The sequence below is a fragment of the Mirounga angustirostris genome, unplaced genomic scaffold, assembly GCF_029215605.1.
Source record: "Mirounga angustirostris isolate CCGP_5_RB_7025 unplaced genomic scaffold, mMirAng1.0.hap1 SCAF_5, whole genome shotgun sequence".
Classification (NCBI taxonomy): Eukaryota; Metazoa; Chordata; class Mammalia; order Carnivora; family Phocidae; genus Mirounga; species Mirounga angustirostris.
The window spans coordinates 67,988,086-68,002,842 of record NW_026991713.1 but is presented as its reverse complement, the minus strand read 5'-3'; the positions used below and the strand labels follow the sequence as shown (position 1 = coordinate 68,002,842).

Genomic DNA, 14,757 nt, shown 5'->3' with positions numbered 1-14,757 from the left:
TGATGCCTACGCATGCTGCCAGAGGCCCTCTCTTTGGCCAACACTGCTGCTGAGAAACACTTTCTACCATCAAAATTTCTCTCATCCCAGCTTTAATTTATTTCCATATGCAACTCTTACGATCAAAAGCCAAGGGGCAGAATGAAAATTCAAATAGAAATGGGGTACTAGTGAGAAGGGCACATGCTAGAGAGTCCTGCTGGGAGCTGGAAAGTTCAGAGCTGGGGCCAAGAAAAGAGGTCCCAAAGCAGAGTATGATGGGAAACATCTGGGTGACCACAGAGGAAACTGGAGTCAGGGGTGGGAAGGGATCCTGTGGACCCCCAGACAGCTCCATCTATTGCTTTCTCTGCCTGTGTTTGTTCTGTACTAGAAGAGTCTGTGCAGAGACTGCTAGGGTTCTCCTGGGTTCAAAGATGGCTCCACCATGGCCTCAACTATCATTTCTCTGTGCTCTGGAAATGACGTTCAGTGCATGCTTAGAAAATGGAATGTAATGGTTTGGTGCCTGGACTCTGGCTCAGCCACTGACTGTTGGTGTGGCCCTTGTCAAGCTCCTTAACCTCTTAGAGGCTCAGTTTTCTCATCTGTTAAATGGAGACAGTAAGGTTCTTGTCCCATAGGGTTGTTGTGAGATTTAAATTAATATGTACAAGGCACTTAAAACACTGCCATTTGGTAAGCACTCAGTAAACTCTCACTACTTTTACCTGCAGCTTTTGCTTTCAGAGTCCTGCCAGAGTTTGTTTTCCTATTTAATTCAAAAATATTAGGTAGCCTGAGAGGGGGCTCTTATTATTTATCCACTATTCTGAATTCTCTACTGTTACCTACTGTTCTGAGTCAAGAAGGAGAAGGCTAAGAATGGAAAAAAAAAAAATCTCTCTTCCAATGAAGAGCTGTGTATGTAGAGGGTTATCTGACACTGATGAGTTCCCATTGACGTTTTAAAAGCATTTAGGATTTGGGTATTTTCTAATCCTGATTCCATGCTAGTTTTGTTTATGCATTTCAGAAATGACTTGAATTGTTGCATCTGTTTAGCTCATCTGGATCCCCCTTGACAGATGGTTTGCTGCCATGTGTATGAGCTTTCATTTTATAAGCTGGGCTGCAGCTTATAAAAATAAATCATCTCTATCCAAGAGTGTGTTAAAATATTTTTTTCTGGGAATTTTGACTTTAGTAACAAAGGGGATAAGTAGTGATTAGGTCACATCAGTACTTTTAGCCCCAGCCCATTGTTCTTCTCTTAAACATAAATGCTAAATGTAACCGTGTAATTATTTCCTCTGGCCTCTTCCTTTTTACCTATGAGGTGAGTGCAAAGATGGATTCGAAATGTGATGTACTAAGTCTCTGGAGGCGAGAGAGGAATGGCCTCTCAATTCACTCTCGGAAGCTCCTCTGAGTCCTATTAATGCCAATCCCGGCGGAAGCTCTGCCATCTGTCATCCCAGCCAGACAAAGGAAGTGTCCCATTGGTGGCCATCATCTGAGTAAATTAGGAGGGGGTTGAGGGAAAGGCCAGAGGAAGACCTGTGCATCTGTGAGGAGAGAATTCACTCTTTTGGCACGATGATGCCCACGGGAACCCTTTCGGCAAAAAAGGAAAATGTAGAAGTAAACAAACCTCCATAGTGTCTGTGTTCTGTTTCAGCTTCCTGAGCCTGTGAGGGCATAGGTGCCTTACAATGGCGAGAGTGTGGAAAATAATGAATAAAACCCCTCTGTTTTATTTCCATAGGTGCATGATTTCTGGCAAATGAGTTCCCAGAGATTGTTTTTTAAAGAGCCCTCCTGTGTCAGTCGGATCGTGGGAAGTGCTGGGGAGGGCAGGCCAGTGGTTCATCCAGAATATTCTGTCCAACAAAATTAACAAGGGGCTTGTTATAGGGAAATATGATGCATCCTGTTCACTGTGACAGTCTCCGAAGATCATGAATTTACCCAGGGTACACAAGGACCTCTTGCTAGTCTCTCAGTTATGAATTTTTCTAAACCTTTCCTGAAGCAGTTTCTATTTTCAACACATTTATACAGCTCTAAGAGTTAACTATGTTTATTTCTACATAAAGCAGCGATTCCTCATATTTGTCCAAAACTCATCTTCTTCAAGGCCATGGATGCTTTGCCCAAAGCCTGTCAGCCCTGGCTGCCCCTGAGCTGGCCTGCTGTGTTCAAACTGAGGTGTCCTGTCTTCATTTGTGCATATATGAGGATTTTTGTGATAAAACTCACACACTCTTTGGAATTGTCTTTACTGCCAGAAGAGAGACTTGAAATATATAATGAATTCTAATCTCCGAAATATGAATATTTTGCTTTTCCCAGTTTTCCAAATTATATCTGATTTTAGCAGTATCCTATAATTCACCAGATCACTGTGACACATGTATTTGATTTGAAAGACTATATAACTTTACTCCTTGGATTGTCTGGACACATTATCTCAGGGTTTACCTATTGGTTAACGGACATTTTCTGAATTAATATGTGTCTAAAACTAAGCTAGGATCTGGGGAATACAGAAACAAACATGACACAATTCCTAATCTCAAGAAAGTCAGAGTCTAATGGTCACCTAATTCAGTATAACCCCATGGCTTTCCCTTCTCCTTGTATCATCGCAAGTTTCTACCTCTCTCTACTCATGTCCCACTTAGGAAATGACAATGACAAGAGAGGCACTTAGAGAAGCTATATTCATTTGCTTTTAAGTCTTAAGATGATGCTTTACTAACTCAAATAGCTCTTATTAATTCATAAATTTTTTAGTAAATATCTTCAGTTTACTAAATGTTCTTCTTATAACCCAAGCACTTAATGTGGTTTCCAGATAGCCCTAAATTACATAGGAGTTACTTAAAGAGATGCTAACTTAGTGAGCCCTGTTTTCACGGCTTATGTCTGGAATGAAAGGACATTGAATATGGCCAAGAAGCCTGTTACAGCAAACTGTTATTTCTTTAATTATCCAACATTTATCTTTTTCAAGGCCATGGTTGCTTGCTATCCCATAATGGGTATTAAAAGGCTTTGTGGAGCATGACTATTTCATGTATCTGCACCGGATGCCAGAGTCTGGCCAAGTGGTGGCACTCATTTGGTATGAAGGTGCCCACAGCACAGCTCAGTCTCAATGCTAACTGGCAACTCTACTGAGTAAAAAAATTTTTTAATATTATAATTGCATATCTGAATAACGAAAGCCTTCTTATATGATGGAAATATCAGCACTTTATATTCTTTTATCCTTAGTTGAAAAAATTACATTTTCCTCCAAATTATTGTCGTTTCCTATGCCAAGTGATGGTGATATTTAATGGAGAATCCTTTTAAAACCAACTAGCCCAGGATTCTATAATCTCCCACAATGTAAAAAGATAAAATTACCATTATAATATCTTTTTGACAATCGGTAGGATTCATTAAAGGCACAAAATACAAGAGAGAGGTAATCCCACCAACACCATGCAGTGATTTCTCATTAAAGGAGACAGTGAGCTATTTCAACAAGGAGATTAATAGAAATAATGTATGGATTCTTACCGTCCCTTCTTGCTGATTTACATTATGCTATGTAGTTGAAACAACAGGGGAAAATGCAAAATCTCTCCTATGATTAATGCTGAAATACTAAACCTCTTGTTATGGTTGATTGTACATTCACAACAACACACTTGGGAAATGGCAAGAGAGCATTTCTATTCTTTCCCTTTTTGTGTTTGATATCCTTTCCATGTGGGTCATTTCAGGGACTCAAATTTATTTTTTATGGTAAATAGTGTTTCTCAGAATATACAATTTTTAAAGGAAAGCTTTCTCGGCATGAAATTGTGTATTCCCTCTTTTTTGCTCCAATGGTGAGATTTCCTGGCCCATTATTAAACGTTAAGGTTTAGGTGATGTTTATTTCACAGACTCATCAAAGAGATTTTTAGGGCTGGGGAGAAACCTGAAGGATCAATAGCTCAACCTCCTCACTTGATAGACAAGAACAGTGATGTTGAGTTGTCTCGTGTGATTTTGCTTTCTGGTTTGCCACATCTCATAGGGCAAAAGTAAAAGAGGAGAAAGCATTACAAAAGTAACAAAGCACTGTGGGAAAATAGAAGGAAGGATGTTAGCCAAAGATGACCATCCTTCCTCTGTGCAAATGCATAAATGGGCCAGCAGTTTATGTCAGGTGGGCTGGAAACAAACAAAAAGTTAAGAGCCATTCTTCTGCATTTTTACCAGCTTCAAGGTTCAGCTGACTGGCTTTGACAGGGGGGTAGGAGGGGTAGAGACAGGGCTACATCCACAGAAGGAAAGAAATGGGATGTCAGTAGGGAACCTGCCTCTGTTCTCTCCCCTCTGCACTTTTCCACCCTGACGTGGCCTGTCTGCCGGGGGGCAGGGGGTGGGGGGAGTGGGGAATGCTACTTCCTGTTCTTTAGCTTCAAAATTTGTGTATATAAATGACCTAGTCCCAGGACCATTCTCCTGCAAGTTGTAGACAAATTACCAATTGCTAAGAATTTTCAACATGTTAAATATGCTGATTCACAAAGCATGTTTACATATAACTACACACTGAGTCCTCTTAGATAACTGGTCCAGTTATATCTACCCAATGATGTCAGTGCTCAGTGATTCCTGCTGTTTTATCCAAAGTGAGACATTTGATCACCTTTAGGATATATCTTTTTTGCAAACCCTTACATGCTCTTCTGTCCTTCTATCACCAAGATTCTATACTAACTGGATTGAAGACATAGAAGAAAGAAATTACAGAAATAATATTCCTCTACATTTTTGGCAAATTTAATATATTTCAGAGAACCTTCAAATATAACTTCTCATTTCTTCCTCACAATCATCCTTTGAGGTAGTTACGTTGATATTATTCTCTATTTCACTGAATAAAAAATTGAATTCACATAGCTAATAAGTAGAAGGATTTGGGGGAAGAGGACAGAATCATAGAACAAGAAGTCATCGGTTCAGTTTCCTCAATTTGAAAATAAAACTGTTGAGGTCTGGAGAGGTTAAACAGGTAACCCAAGGTTGCATTATTTAAGTTAAGTGTCTGGATGAGCTTCATCTGCTGATTTCTAGCCTGCAGTTTTTTGTGACTGTGGTTCTCCCTCTCACAGATCGGTAAAGATGTGTTCGAGAGGGGTGATGATAACCCATTAACTGATGTCCTGCAATACCTTTTTAATTTGCTCCTCCTCCCTCTCATCTAAATATTCAGACTCCAGGTCACATGGGAAATAACATAAAGTGATTCTTTAGTGTCAAAGTGTGGTGGTCAAACTCACCCAGCACCATTCAACTTAGGTGGGAGGAAAATAATGTAGGAAGTTTGGGGAAGAGCTCCTCCTATCCTCAGGGTTTCTTTTTAATTTGATCAGTGTATATTCACTTCAATTTTTATACTGATTTTATCTTTCTCCCTTGTCTATTAACATTCTCTGAGCATCTTTTCCCACCAGAATAGCACCTTACTCCAAGCTCACTGAGAGTTCCTTTCTTCTCCCTGATTCTGTGATGCTGCTTAGCAGTGGTTTCTGATATCCTGTTACCCTAGATACAGGGACCACTTTATGAGGGACTGCCCTATTCATGAGTTAATAAAAATGACCTAGAGCGAGTACAGGTTTCTCCAAGGGACCTTTGTGAGTCAAGAAGGTGATGGTCAGTCATGCAAATTCAAGGACCTGTCTTCCTCACCATCCAGTCTGGCTTCATAGCACATGTAGTTTGCAGCAAGAGAGTATATATCTCCTGCAACAGAGAAGCACTGGAAGCCACTCTCTCAGCTTGCTTTCCATCGTGGAAGTTATTAGCTATTGCCTCCTTAATATTGGATGAGAACCTCAGAACTTTTTCAATTCACTTGTCTCTCGTTCCTCTCCTGCATTCTCTTCCTACAATATTCTCCATTATTTTCTTTCTCTCTCCTCTCACCCCTCTCTTTCATATCACCTCATCTTTTCCTGTATGCTATTTTATCTGCAGCATAATAAAAACATACTAAAAGAAATGCACCATTTTCCAGACTATTCTCTGTCCTTCTTTCAAGGACCACACGAATTGCTACTTCCTCCAAAATCCTTTCTGCAGATAATTCTACAGCCCTCAGTTTTTATTCCATTTTCCCCAGCATCTTCAGCGTTTATATTAGATAACATGTCTCTAAGAAATGTCTTACTTGTATGAAAATTTTAACTACTACAAAGAAATTGTAATAGTTAACAACCTCTTCAAATTGTGTCTTCTAAAGCAGTTTGTCAGCTTTGGTTGTATTTATATGTCTGATAAATGGATTCTGTTCAATGAGAATTTGATGCAATTATTCTTAAAGTCTTGAATGCTCGAAAATTATTGATCTGAATGGTTTAATCAACAGGTCACCTACAAACAACAATGTGAATTCAATGCTGTGTTTGCATTGCAAAGTGATTTATTTCTTGCCTACACATAATTATAAAACTATAAGAGATGTTCAATCATATGTTAGACTTTTCTAAGAACTTCATTAGAACTTTGTTTTTAAACATTAACTGAAATGTTCTAGAGAATAACCTACATGGAACCAAATTTGAGTACAGCTGCAGTGTCTATAAAACAAGGAGGCTTAATCTGGTTAGTGTAAGTAGCATAAACTATTGACTCTGGGACCCACAGTCATATTTTCATGTGTCTAGAATACAATTAGGAAATATCCTTTGTCAATTCACTTAATGGCAGCATAGCCATCTCAAAAAATTGCTAACAGGCCTAAAACATTAACACTTTATACTTGTACGCCATTATCTCCATTTTATTGGAGAAAGCTCTATTGCAATTTCATAGGTCTTTGACTAATATGCGTATTTCTTTTGTTTTTTTTTTTATGTAGGTAAATGGTTTAACTATGGAATTATCTTTCTCGTCTTAATTTTGGATCTTAATATGTGGAAGAACCAAATATTTTATAAGCCTCATGAATACGGACAGTACATTGGCCCAGGGCAGAAGATATACACAGTGAAAGACTCAGAAAGTTTAAAGGATTTGAACAGAACCAAACTTTCCTGGGAATGGAGGTCCAATCACACTAACCCTCAGACTAACAAAACCTATGTTGAAGGAGATATGTTCTTACACAGCAGGTTCATAGGGGCTAGCCTTGATGTCAAGTGTCTGGCTTTTGTTCCAAGTTTAATAGCTTTTGTGTGGTTTGGATTCTTCATTTGGTTCTTTGGACGGTTTTTGAAAAATGAGCAAGGCATGGAGAATCAAGACAAAACTTACACTCGCATGAAAAGAAAATCACCGTCAGAACATAGCAAGGACATGGGAATCACTCGAGAAAACACGCAGGCCTCAGTGGAAGACCCACTGAGCGACCCTCCCTTGGTCTGCATCAGGTCCGACTTCAACGAGATTGTCTATAAGTCTTCCCACCTCACATCAGAAAACTTGAGCTCGCACTTGAATGAATCTACCAGCACGACAGAAGCTGATCCAGACCCAACGACTTCTAAAAGTACGCCTACGAACTAGATTCCCTTAATTGGAGATAGCGCAAAAAGCAAACTTGAGTGTAACTTTAAAAAGGTTAGTCTTTCCTTTTGTAAATGTAAGGTTTACGTAGTGTTAGGTAGAGAAACACAAACAATGCCACAACGGTGCTCAACATGCTTTTTCTAGGACTCATTGTTTTCTATTTGTATTATAATACACGTGCCTACTGTATATCTAACGTCCTCTAGAGATTGCTTTTCACAATTGCACAAGCTATTTACTGACTTTACAGCATAGTAGACGATTAGCTGATTACCCGTGTATCTGATGTTCAACCATAGTGGTGCCTTGAGACATTAAACTATTTTTAACTGTACCAGAACTGAAGTGTGGAACAGTCCTCGAACCTACTTCACATGGGTTTTTTTGTATACAATTATTTTGATCTACATTTGATGTCTTAGCAGGAAACAGATATAGCCATGATGTGGCTTAGGAAGTATCTCTTGTTTCCTATTCAGCAGTGGAGTTGGTGACTTTGACAGCAGGATTGCACAGAGGCCTGGTGATAACCTTTGAATTTGTTCTGGCTATCTGCCAAATACAAATACAGATTCAAAATTCAGTATGAGGAGAATGATAATCCAGCATGGGTCACTACTTGTGAAATGTGGCTTTCTCCAGCCAGTAATTGCAATTAGATGGTAATACCTAATTATGTTTTCCTAATTAAAGATAAATTGCTACTTGATTAAATATCCTGCCCTTCACCTATGGGAACAAAGGTTAAGAGGCGCAGTTGGGTGAACTCTCAAATTTATTGGCATTTACACAAAGCGCTAGAAAACCAAGGAACTGAAGTTTTAATCACGTGAGAGTTGTACAGCCTACTATCTGCAATATTTGTACATCTTTCTGTAAATATGGCTCTGGACAATGAAAATTGAAAAACATATGCCAACCCTGAATAAGGGAACTCCTCTAAAAATCATGCAGCAGAACCTTGTGAGGTAGAAAAAGACGTGCATGAAAGAATCTATTCAAGTAGCTTGTTTTGTGTGTGCATTTTTTTTTTGTTTTTTGTTTTGTTTTTTTAAGAATTAAACATCATACATTAATAAATATAAATTATATATCAGTAATTATGTGATGTAGTTTTTTGTTTGTAATAAAGGGATTCACTTGTATCTTAGTTTAACAACAGCCCGTTTAATTTTTTTAACTTGGTGCCAGATGAGTTAAAAAATGGAATACACCCAACGTGCTTTTAATTTAGTTCCATAAATTGTGGTTACATGTTCTTGAGGAGGTTAGGGGAGATCACTTTTAAGGCAAAATTATTTTCCTGTCATATACTGACATAGCTGTATTTTGTCTTTATGATTTTTAAAATCTCTCGTTTTGATCTATCTGCTTTTAAGCTTGCAGCATGCTGAATTTAGCATGCATAACAGAACTATGCATTTATCTGTCACTTGAGAGCCAGCTTTAATAAACATCTTCCTACAGTTGTTTACTAAGCAACTGGAACCATGCCCTTGCTGTTTCTTTTACCTTAAATAGCCATGCCTGGTGCTACTTAGAATCATAAATATCTCTGACACTAAAAATCCAGAGATCAAGCTTACTATGGTAACCCATTGACCATAGTGTCCAAAGAAACTTACCATGTTATTGCTTATATGTGGTAACATTGGCCATTACCAAATTTGCATAGTATAAAGCATTCAACTTTTGACTCTAGGACAAGTAAATAATACCACCTAGGACTCTCTCTCTATATATTTTATTCTGAAAGTCATTGTCTTGTAGAATGAAGAAGGAAGTTGATTTAGAAAGCAGGTGTTCATGATCAGTATACAGTCCTTACGAAAATATTAAGAATTTTTATGTGGGTGTTAAGGAAAAAGTGGTCCAATGATGTAATCTAATTAAAAGAAGATGGAAAAAAAATAACCCTAGAGCACTATGCTTATGTGTTTCTAGGGATTGACTAGAGAAGCTGGCTATCAGCTGATATGAAAATATATCTTTAAAGTTTTCCCTAAGTTTTGATAACAAACAGAATAATTTCCAGTAATGGCATTTTTCTCCAGCAATGGAATTTTAATGGCATTTAATGGCATTTAAACAAGATCCAAGTCTTTGAAGGTTTCCAATAGTTATGTATATCAATGTTGACATATTTATCTACCTATGGGTCTCCTTCCTTCTTTTGCTACCTCTTTTAGATAGCACATCACATCTGCACTTATACCAGCTAAGGATTAGCAAATAAAATAAAATAAAATAGTAAAGGTCAAAATCACATGTACTATGTTTAATCTTGAATCCTGAGTCATATACCAATAGACTATGACTCTACAGAGCTTTTGAACACCAAACCTTTTGGACTATCAAGGGCATTACAAATAAAAAAATGTGTAGTAAACCCGGAAAATGAAGAGTTAAAAAAAGGATTTAAAAAATCACTAACCACAGATTCTAAAGAAAGCATAACAAATGTGACGCCTTAATTGCAGTGATGCTTAAGGACTATAAACAATTATATTTCTACTGTTCAGTAATTACAGCATTTTCTTTCATGCAGTGCAGAATTTGTACTAATTTGACACAATTTTAGTATCCTACATTATAGAGTACTTCATTAGTAGTTTAAATGGAAAATTAAATAAACACTATGAATTTATGCCTGATAATATATGCCTAGACATAAATCTCATCACCACATGCCCATCTATATTATATAACCATAGTTATCTCATACTCTCCCCATGCTGGCCACTTACCATGCTCACTTACCTTTTAGCACAGCTAAGATCACCTGTGAATCCTATTAGAAGTGTTAAGAATTATTTGTTCTCCATTTGCCCGGAGAGTCAGCCAGGCACAAAATCTCCTTTTACTTTTATAGCATCAGATTTCACAACAAGTAATTCCCACAGGCACTACTGGCTGACAGGCCATGTCAAAGAAGTTGTGCAACACAGACACTCGGAGTTGAGGGGGGAAGTCAATACCGCTGTCATATCTCACAACTGGGCCCCATAAGCAATTCTGGTACATTATGTGCCTACCCTGTGGATGACCAACACAACCCAATATGAAACTCGGGAAAGGTAATGCTAATAAATCACTCTTAGCTGTCCCTGTAACTGATGACTCATGGTGCCAACTGAATTCTCTGACTTTCACCTAAGACCTTAGCACCCCATTATTGCTTATCCTCTGTCCTCACTCTGAACTGATCCCTATTTTAAATTAAAACTCCTGGCTATGCAGCCACAATCTGGGTACTGTGCTTTTATTGGTTTCTTCCTGCTCAGACTGTGATGGCTCACTACTCTATCTGGTCTGATGTCCTCCAGCTTTGCCCCTCAGAATTCAGCTCTAACCTGTATTAGCTAGTCCTGCCATTAAGAGGGGGAGAGCAAGTCCATTAGTTTTGTGACAGGCAAACTGACACTTGTCTCATTTATCCGAATTTTTATTTTTAAACATATTTATGTGCATAGGCTTGTGATTAATGGGAAGTGATACAGAGAAGAGAATCAAGGTCATAAATATTTGGCTTACTAGCATTTAGACTGGACTAGAACTGAATTATAATCTGAACAACTAGAGAAGTTTAGATGTGGTATTTATAGCTCACAAGTCACTCTTGTTGAAGCTAACTGGAAAAAGAGGTGGATATTTATAATGGAAAGAAAAGGTTAGGTAGATGGTGGAACATGAATGCAAGTTGCTGCCATGAAATCTTGGAAATAGAAGATGGCAGTTTGACTGAATGGGCTTTAAAACTCTGGGCAGGGGAAGGAGGCCTTTGTAGAAGGAACTTCAGCATAAAGTTACCATGAGTCCAATACTCCTACCTAATAGGAGTGCTAACAGGACTCAAGAACAGATGTTCAACATAGCTGAGGGGGTTACACAAAAGGTTAGCTGGTTGGTTAGTTTCTTAAACATTCTAGCACTCACATTACTCTGTGCCCCAAGGAGCATGGTGAGACCTGGGCGAGGGGACATGGGGCCCATGAAACAAACAACAGAGGTGGGTATGGGTGGAGTGGGCAACATGAGAAGAGAAAAACAAAAACCAACACATAACAATTCAGAGAGACCGGAACATCCTTGAGGGAAGAACAAAGATGGGGGCAAAGTCTGTTTGTAAACATTTTATCAGTGTATAAAAGTTGACATCTTGTAAACAAAAATGTCTTACAGATGCTTTATGATAGACATTCTGAGCATTTTTAATGAGAAACAAAATTAGTATTATTACTAATTTAATATGTGTAATATACCACAGTATTATTTTAATTTAGTGTAAGGAATCAGTTAGTTTACTTCAGAGAGTATAAAACACATATAAGGTATTCCACAGGCTTATTTCTTACCTCTATCCTCCAACACAATTTTTCATAAGGGTCTTAAGTTCCTTTATACCAAATAATTGTACTACTGAGCTTTTTGAGGACTTACCTGCATGATTGAGAAGGACGACTACAACTTATAATTGAGAAATATAGTAACAAAACAAATGTATAGATGCTCCAAACCCTAATAATTTTTTTCATTCTATCCAGATCATTGCTCAATTCTCATATGAATAAGACTACCATTTTGAGTATTTACTACATGCATATAAATTATCCCATTTAATCCTCACATTAACCATTGAAGGTAAATATCGTTAATTTTACTTAACAGATAATAAAAACTAAGGTGCAGAGAGGTTTATTAATTTGCTCAAGGTCACAAGGCTGGCAAATACAGAGTTAAGATTTGAATGCAGATTTGTCTGACTCCAAAGCCCCATTATTTCCCATTATAATCCTTCATTAAGATCCATTCAAACTATAGACTCCATTTCAAACAGGATCTTTTGGTGAGGATGACCTGAGGAACACTGTAAAACTGTTCAGATGCTTGATTTCTGGCAACTCTTATCTCTCAAGAATCTGAGCTAAATAATTACTAACAGGTATCTGGATGCAATCTACAGGTTATATCTCATGATTGAAACAGATAAGGTTGAATTAAATGACAGAAGCATTCAGTTCATTGCCAGGTGTTCTGATTTAAACTACATTTATAAACCCACAACACAGATTTGTCCTGACACAATTTCCAGCGTTGGAATTGGTTTATTTCATGATTTCACTTTTCTTGGGGGCGGGGAAAGAATTGACCTCTTTTGAACACACCCCCAGGCAAACGTCAGGGTGGGCGATAGGTATGAATATTCAAACAAGGAAAAAAAAATGATTCGTTAATGGACAGATTTAGAAAGCTTAATGTGAAGAGGGGCTCTAGAAATAACTATATTTTGAAGAAACCATCCAAAATGTATTATTTTTAAAAATCGTCATCAAGGTAAGCAAACTGTGTTGGGATAGGACAAGCACTGTCTTCACAAACATGTCCTTTGAACACTATAACCCTTAGTTTCTTATCCCCCCAATGGGAATACCTCACAGAGTTCTGAAGAGGGTGAACTAAAACTCTATGTGGAAGAATTCTGTGAACTGCAGGGAGTTGTGCAGATGTGAGGTTATATCACAGGTGTGGGCACCTGCCCCCCCCACCCCCCCGCAGTGTCCACCTTGCAGTGGAACCCACTCGGTTTGCCTTCACCAGCAGCTCTGGGCCGATGCTGCCACTGAACATGGTTAGGCTGTTTGCTCCCAGATTTCTGTCTCTCTGTAATTGTTTTGAACTCTACAAACTGCAATGTTAACACATTTCACCGTTAAAAGAAGTTCAGATTCCTTAGTTTTAAAGCAAGTGGCTAAGTTGTCTGAAATCAATGGCGGTAATCCCTTAGGGCTGCTGGGCCAAACTTATTCCTCAAGGTTTTCTCTGCTCTAGCGTTCTTAAATTATTTCTTTCCTTTTATGATTGCTTTAGCAGCTTCTCTTATCAGGACTTTCTCATCGTGCCAGTAATCCACCACCTTTCATAAATCCTGAAGTGTCTTCAGCATTTCACCGAGAGCCGACACACACACCTGAGCCCTGCACTTCAGGATCTCCCCAGCTGTATTTGGATGCACTAAATCAGGGAATCACTCCAGCTTGCCTTTTAGGAAGAACGTACCTTCCTGTACCATGGAATCCAGGCAACACCTCAGCCACACCATGGTCGTTTAAAGAATGACATTTTAAAACAGTATTGTGGTTTTCCGTTCCGCTTATAGACTTATTTGCTTTGAATACCTTATTTTACCTGGATAGTCCAGTTGACTTCAACCTAACCACAAAGGAAAAGGTCTGCACTTAAAACGAGTCACTCTTGACTGAAACAAAATGTGTAAAGTGAGACAAAGAGTAATAACCAATTCAGGAAAGACAACTCTAACAATTACTATTCAGATTTGATAATGATTAAATTACTATAAAATTGCCTTTGAACATATTAAAATGCTCTTGAATTTGAAGAGCAATATTTAGAGTTTCCAATAAAGCAGAAAACTGGGAGGCTCTGTCATTTGCATATCCAGTGGTGTCTTTCTGGTGGAAATAGATTGTATCACCTCTGTGTCTCACCGGTCTGCTCTCCTCTCTGTCATTATTACTTACTGCCATGCAGAGATCTCATCATCTCTTCTGAGGAAAACTGCAGGGTGGTCTTAACTGGTCTTCCTGACTCTCACCTTGTCCAGTGCAATCCATTTTCTATACTTTTATCAGAACAATCTTTCTAGGGTCTAAATCTGAACGTGTTACTTCAGTCTTTCAGTGACCACTTACTGCTCACCAGTGGGGTTTTGTTTGTTTGTTTAAAGATTTTATTTATTTACTTGAAAGAGAGAGCACGAGTAGGATGAGGGGCGGAGGGAGAAGCAGGCTCCCCACTGAGCAGGGAGCCCAGGGGACATGGGGCTCGATCCTGGGACTCTGGGATGATGACCTTAGCCGAAGGCAGACACTTAACCAACTGAGCCACCCAGGCGTCCCTCTCCAGTGGATTTTAATAATACTGTCTACAACACCAAATTCCCAGTACCTTAACAATAAAATTTCCTTTCTTGTTCATGTTGCAATTAAATTGGGTTTCCACTTGGTGGCTTTCCATTTAGCGACTTGAGGTTTCAGACATATTCCAATAAGTGGTTCCTTGACTCTCTGGGATCTTGGTCTTCTGTGTAGCTGGCTGATGAAGAAGGCGAGAAGGTGAGGAAGACTCTGTAGGAAGTTTTAGGAACATATCTGGAAATGACATACATCACTTTTTGCATTCCACTGGCCAGAATTT

General features: G+C 38.5%; 1 protein-coding gene across 2 annotated transcripts in view; it reads left to right on the top strand.

Moving 5' to 3' along the window:
- The window catches only part of TMEM117 (transmembrane protein 117), a 502,044-nt gene extending 493,402 nt beyond the window's left edge, over positions 1-8,642 (top strand). For both annotated transcript variants that reach the window (XM_064591365.1, XM_064591366.1), the window contains one exon: positions 6,893-8,642. In XM_064591365.1, the coding sequence (XP_064447435.1) occupies positions 6,893-7,539 (647 nt within the window). In that variant the 3' untranslated portion in view covers positions 7,540-8,642. The remainder of the gene's footprint in view (positions 1-6,892) is intronic.
- Positions 8,643-14,757: the final 6,115 nt, after the last annotated feature.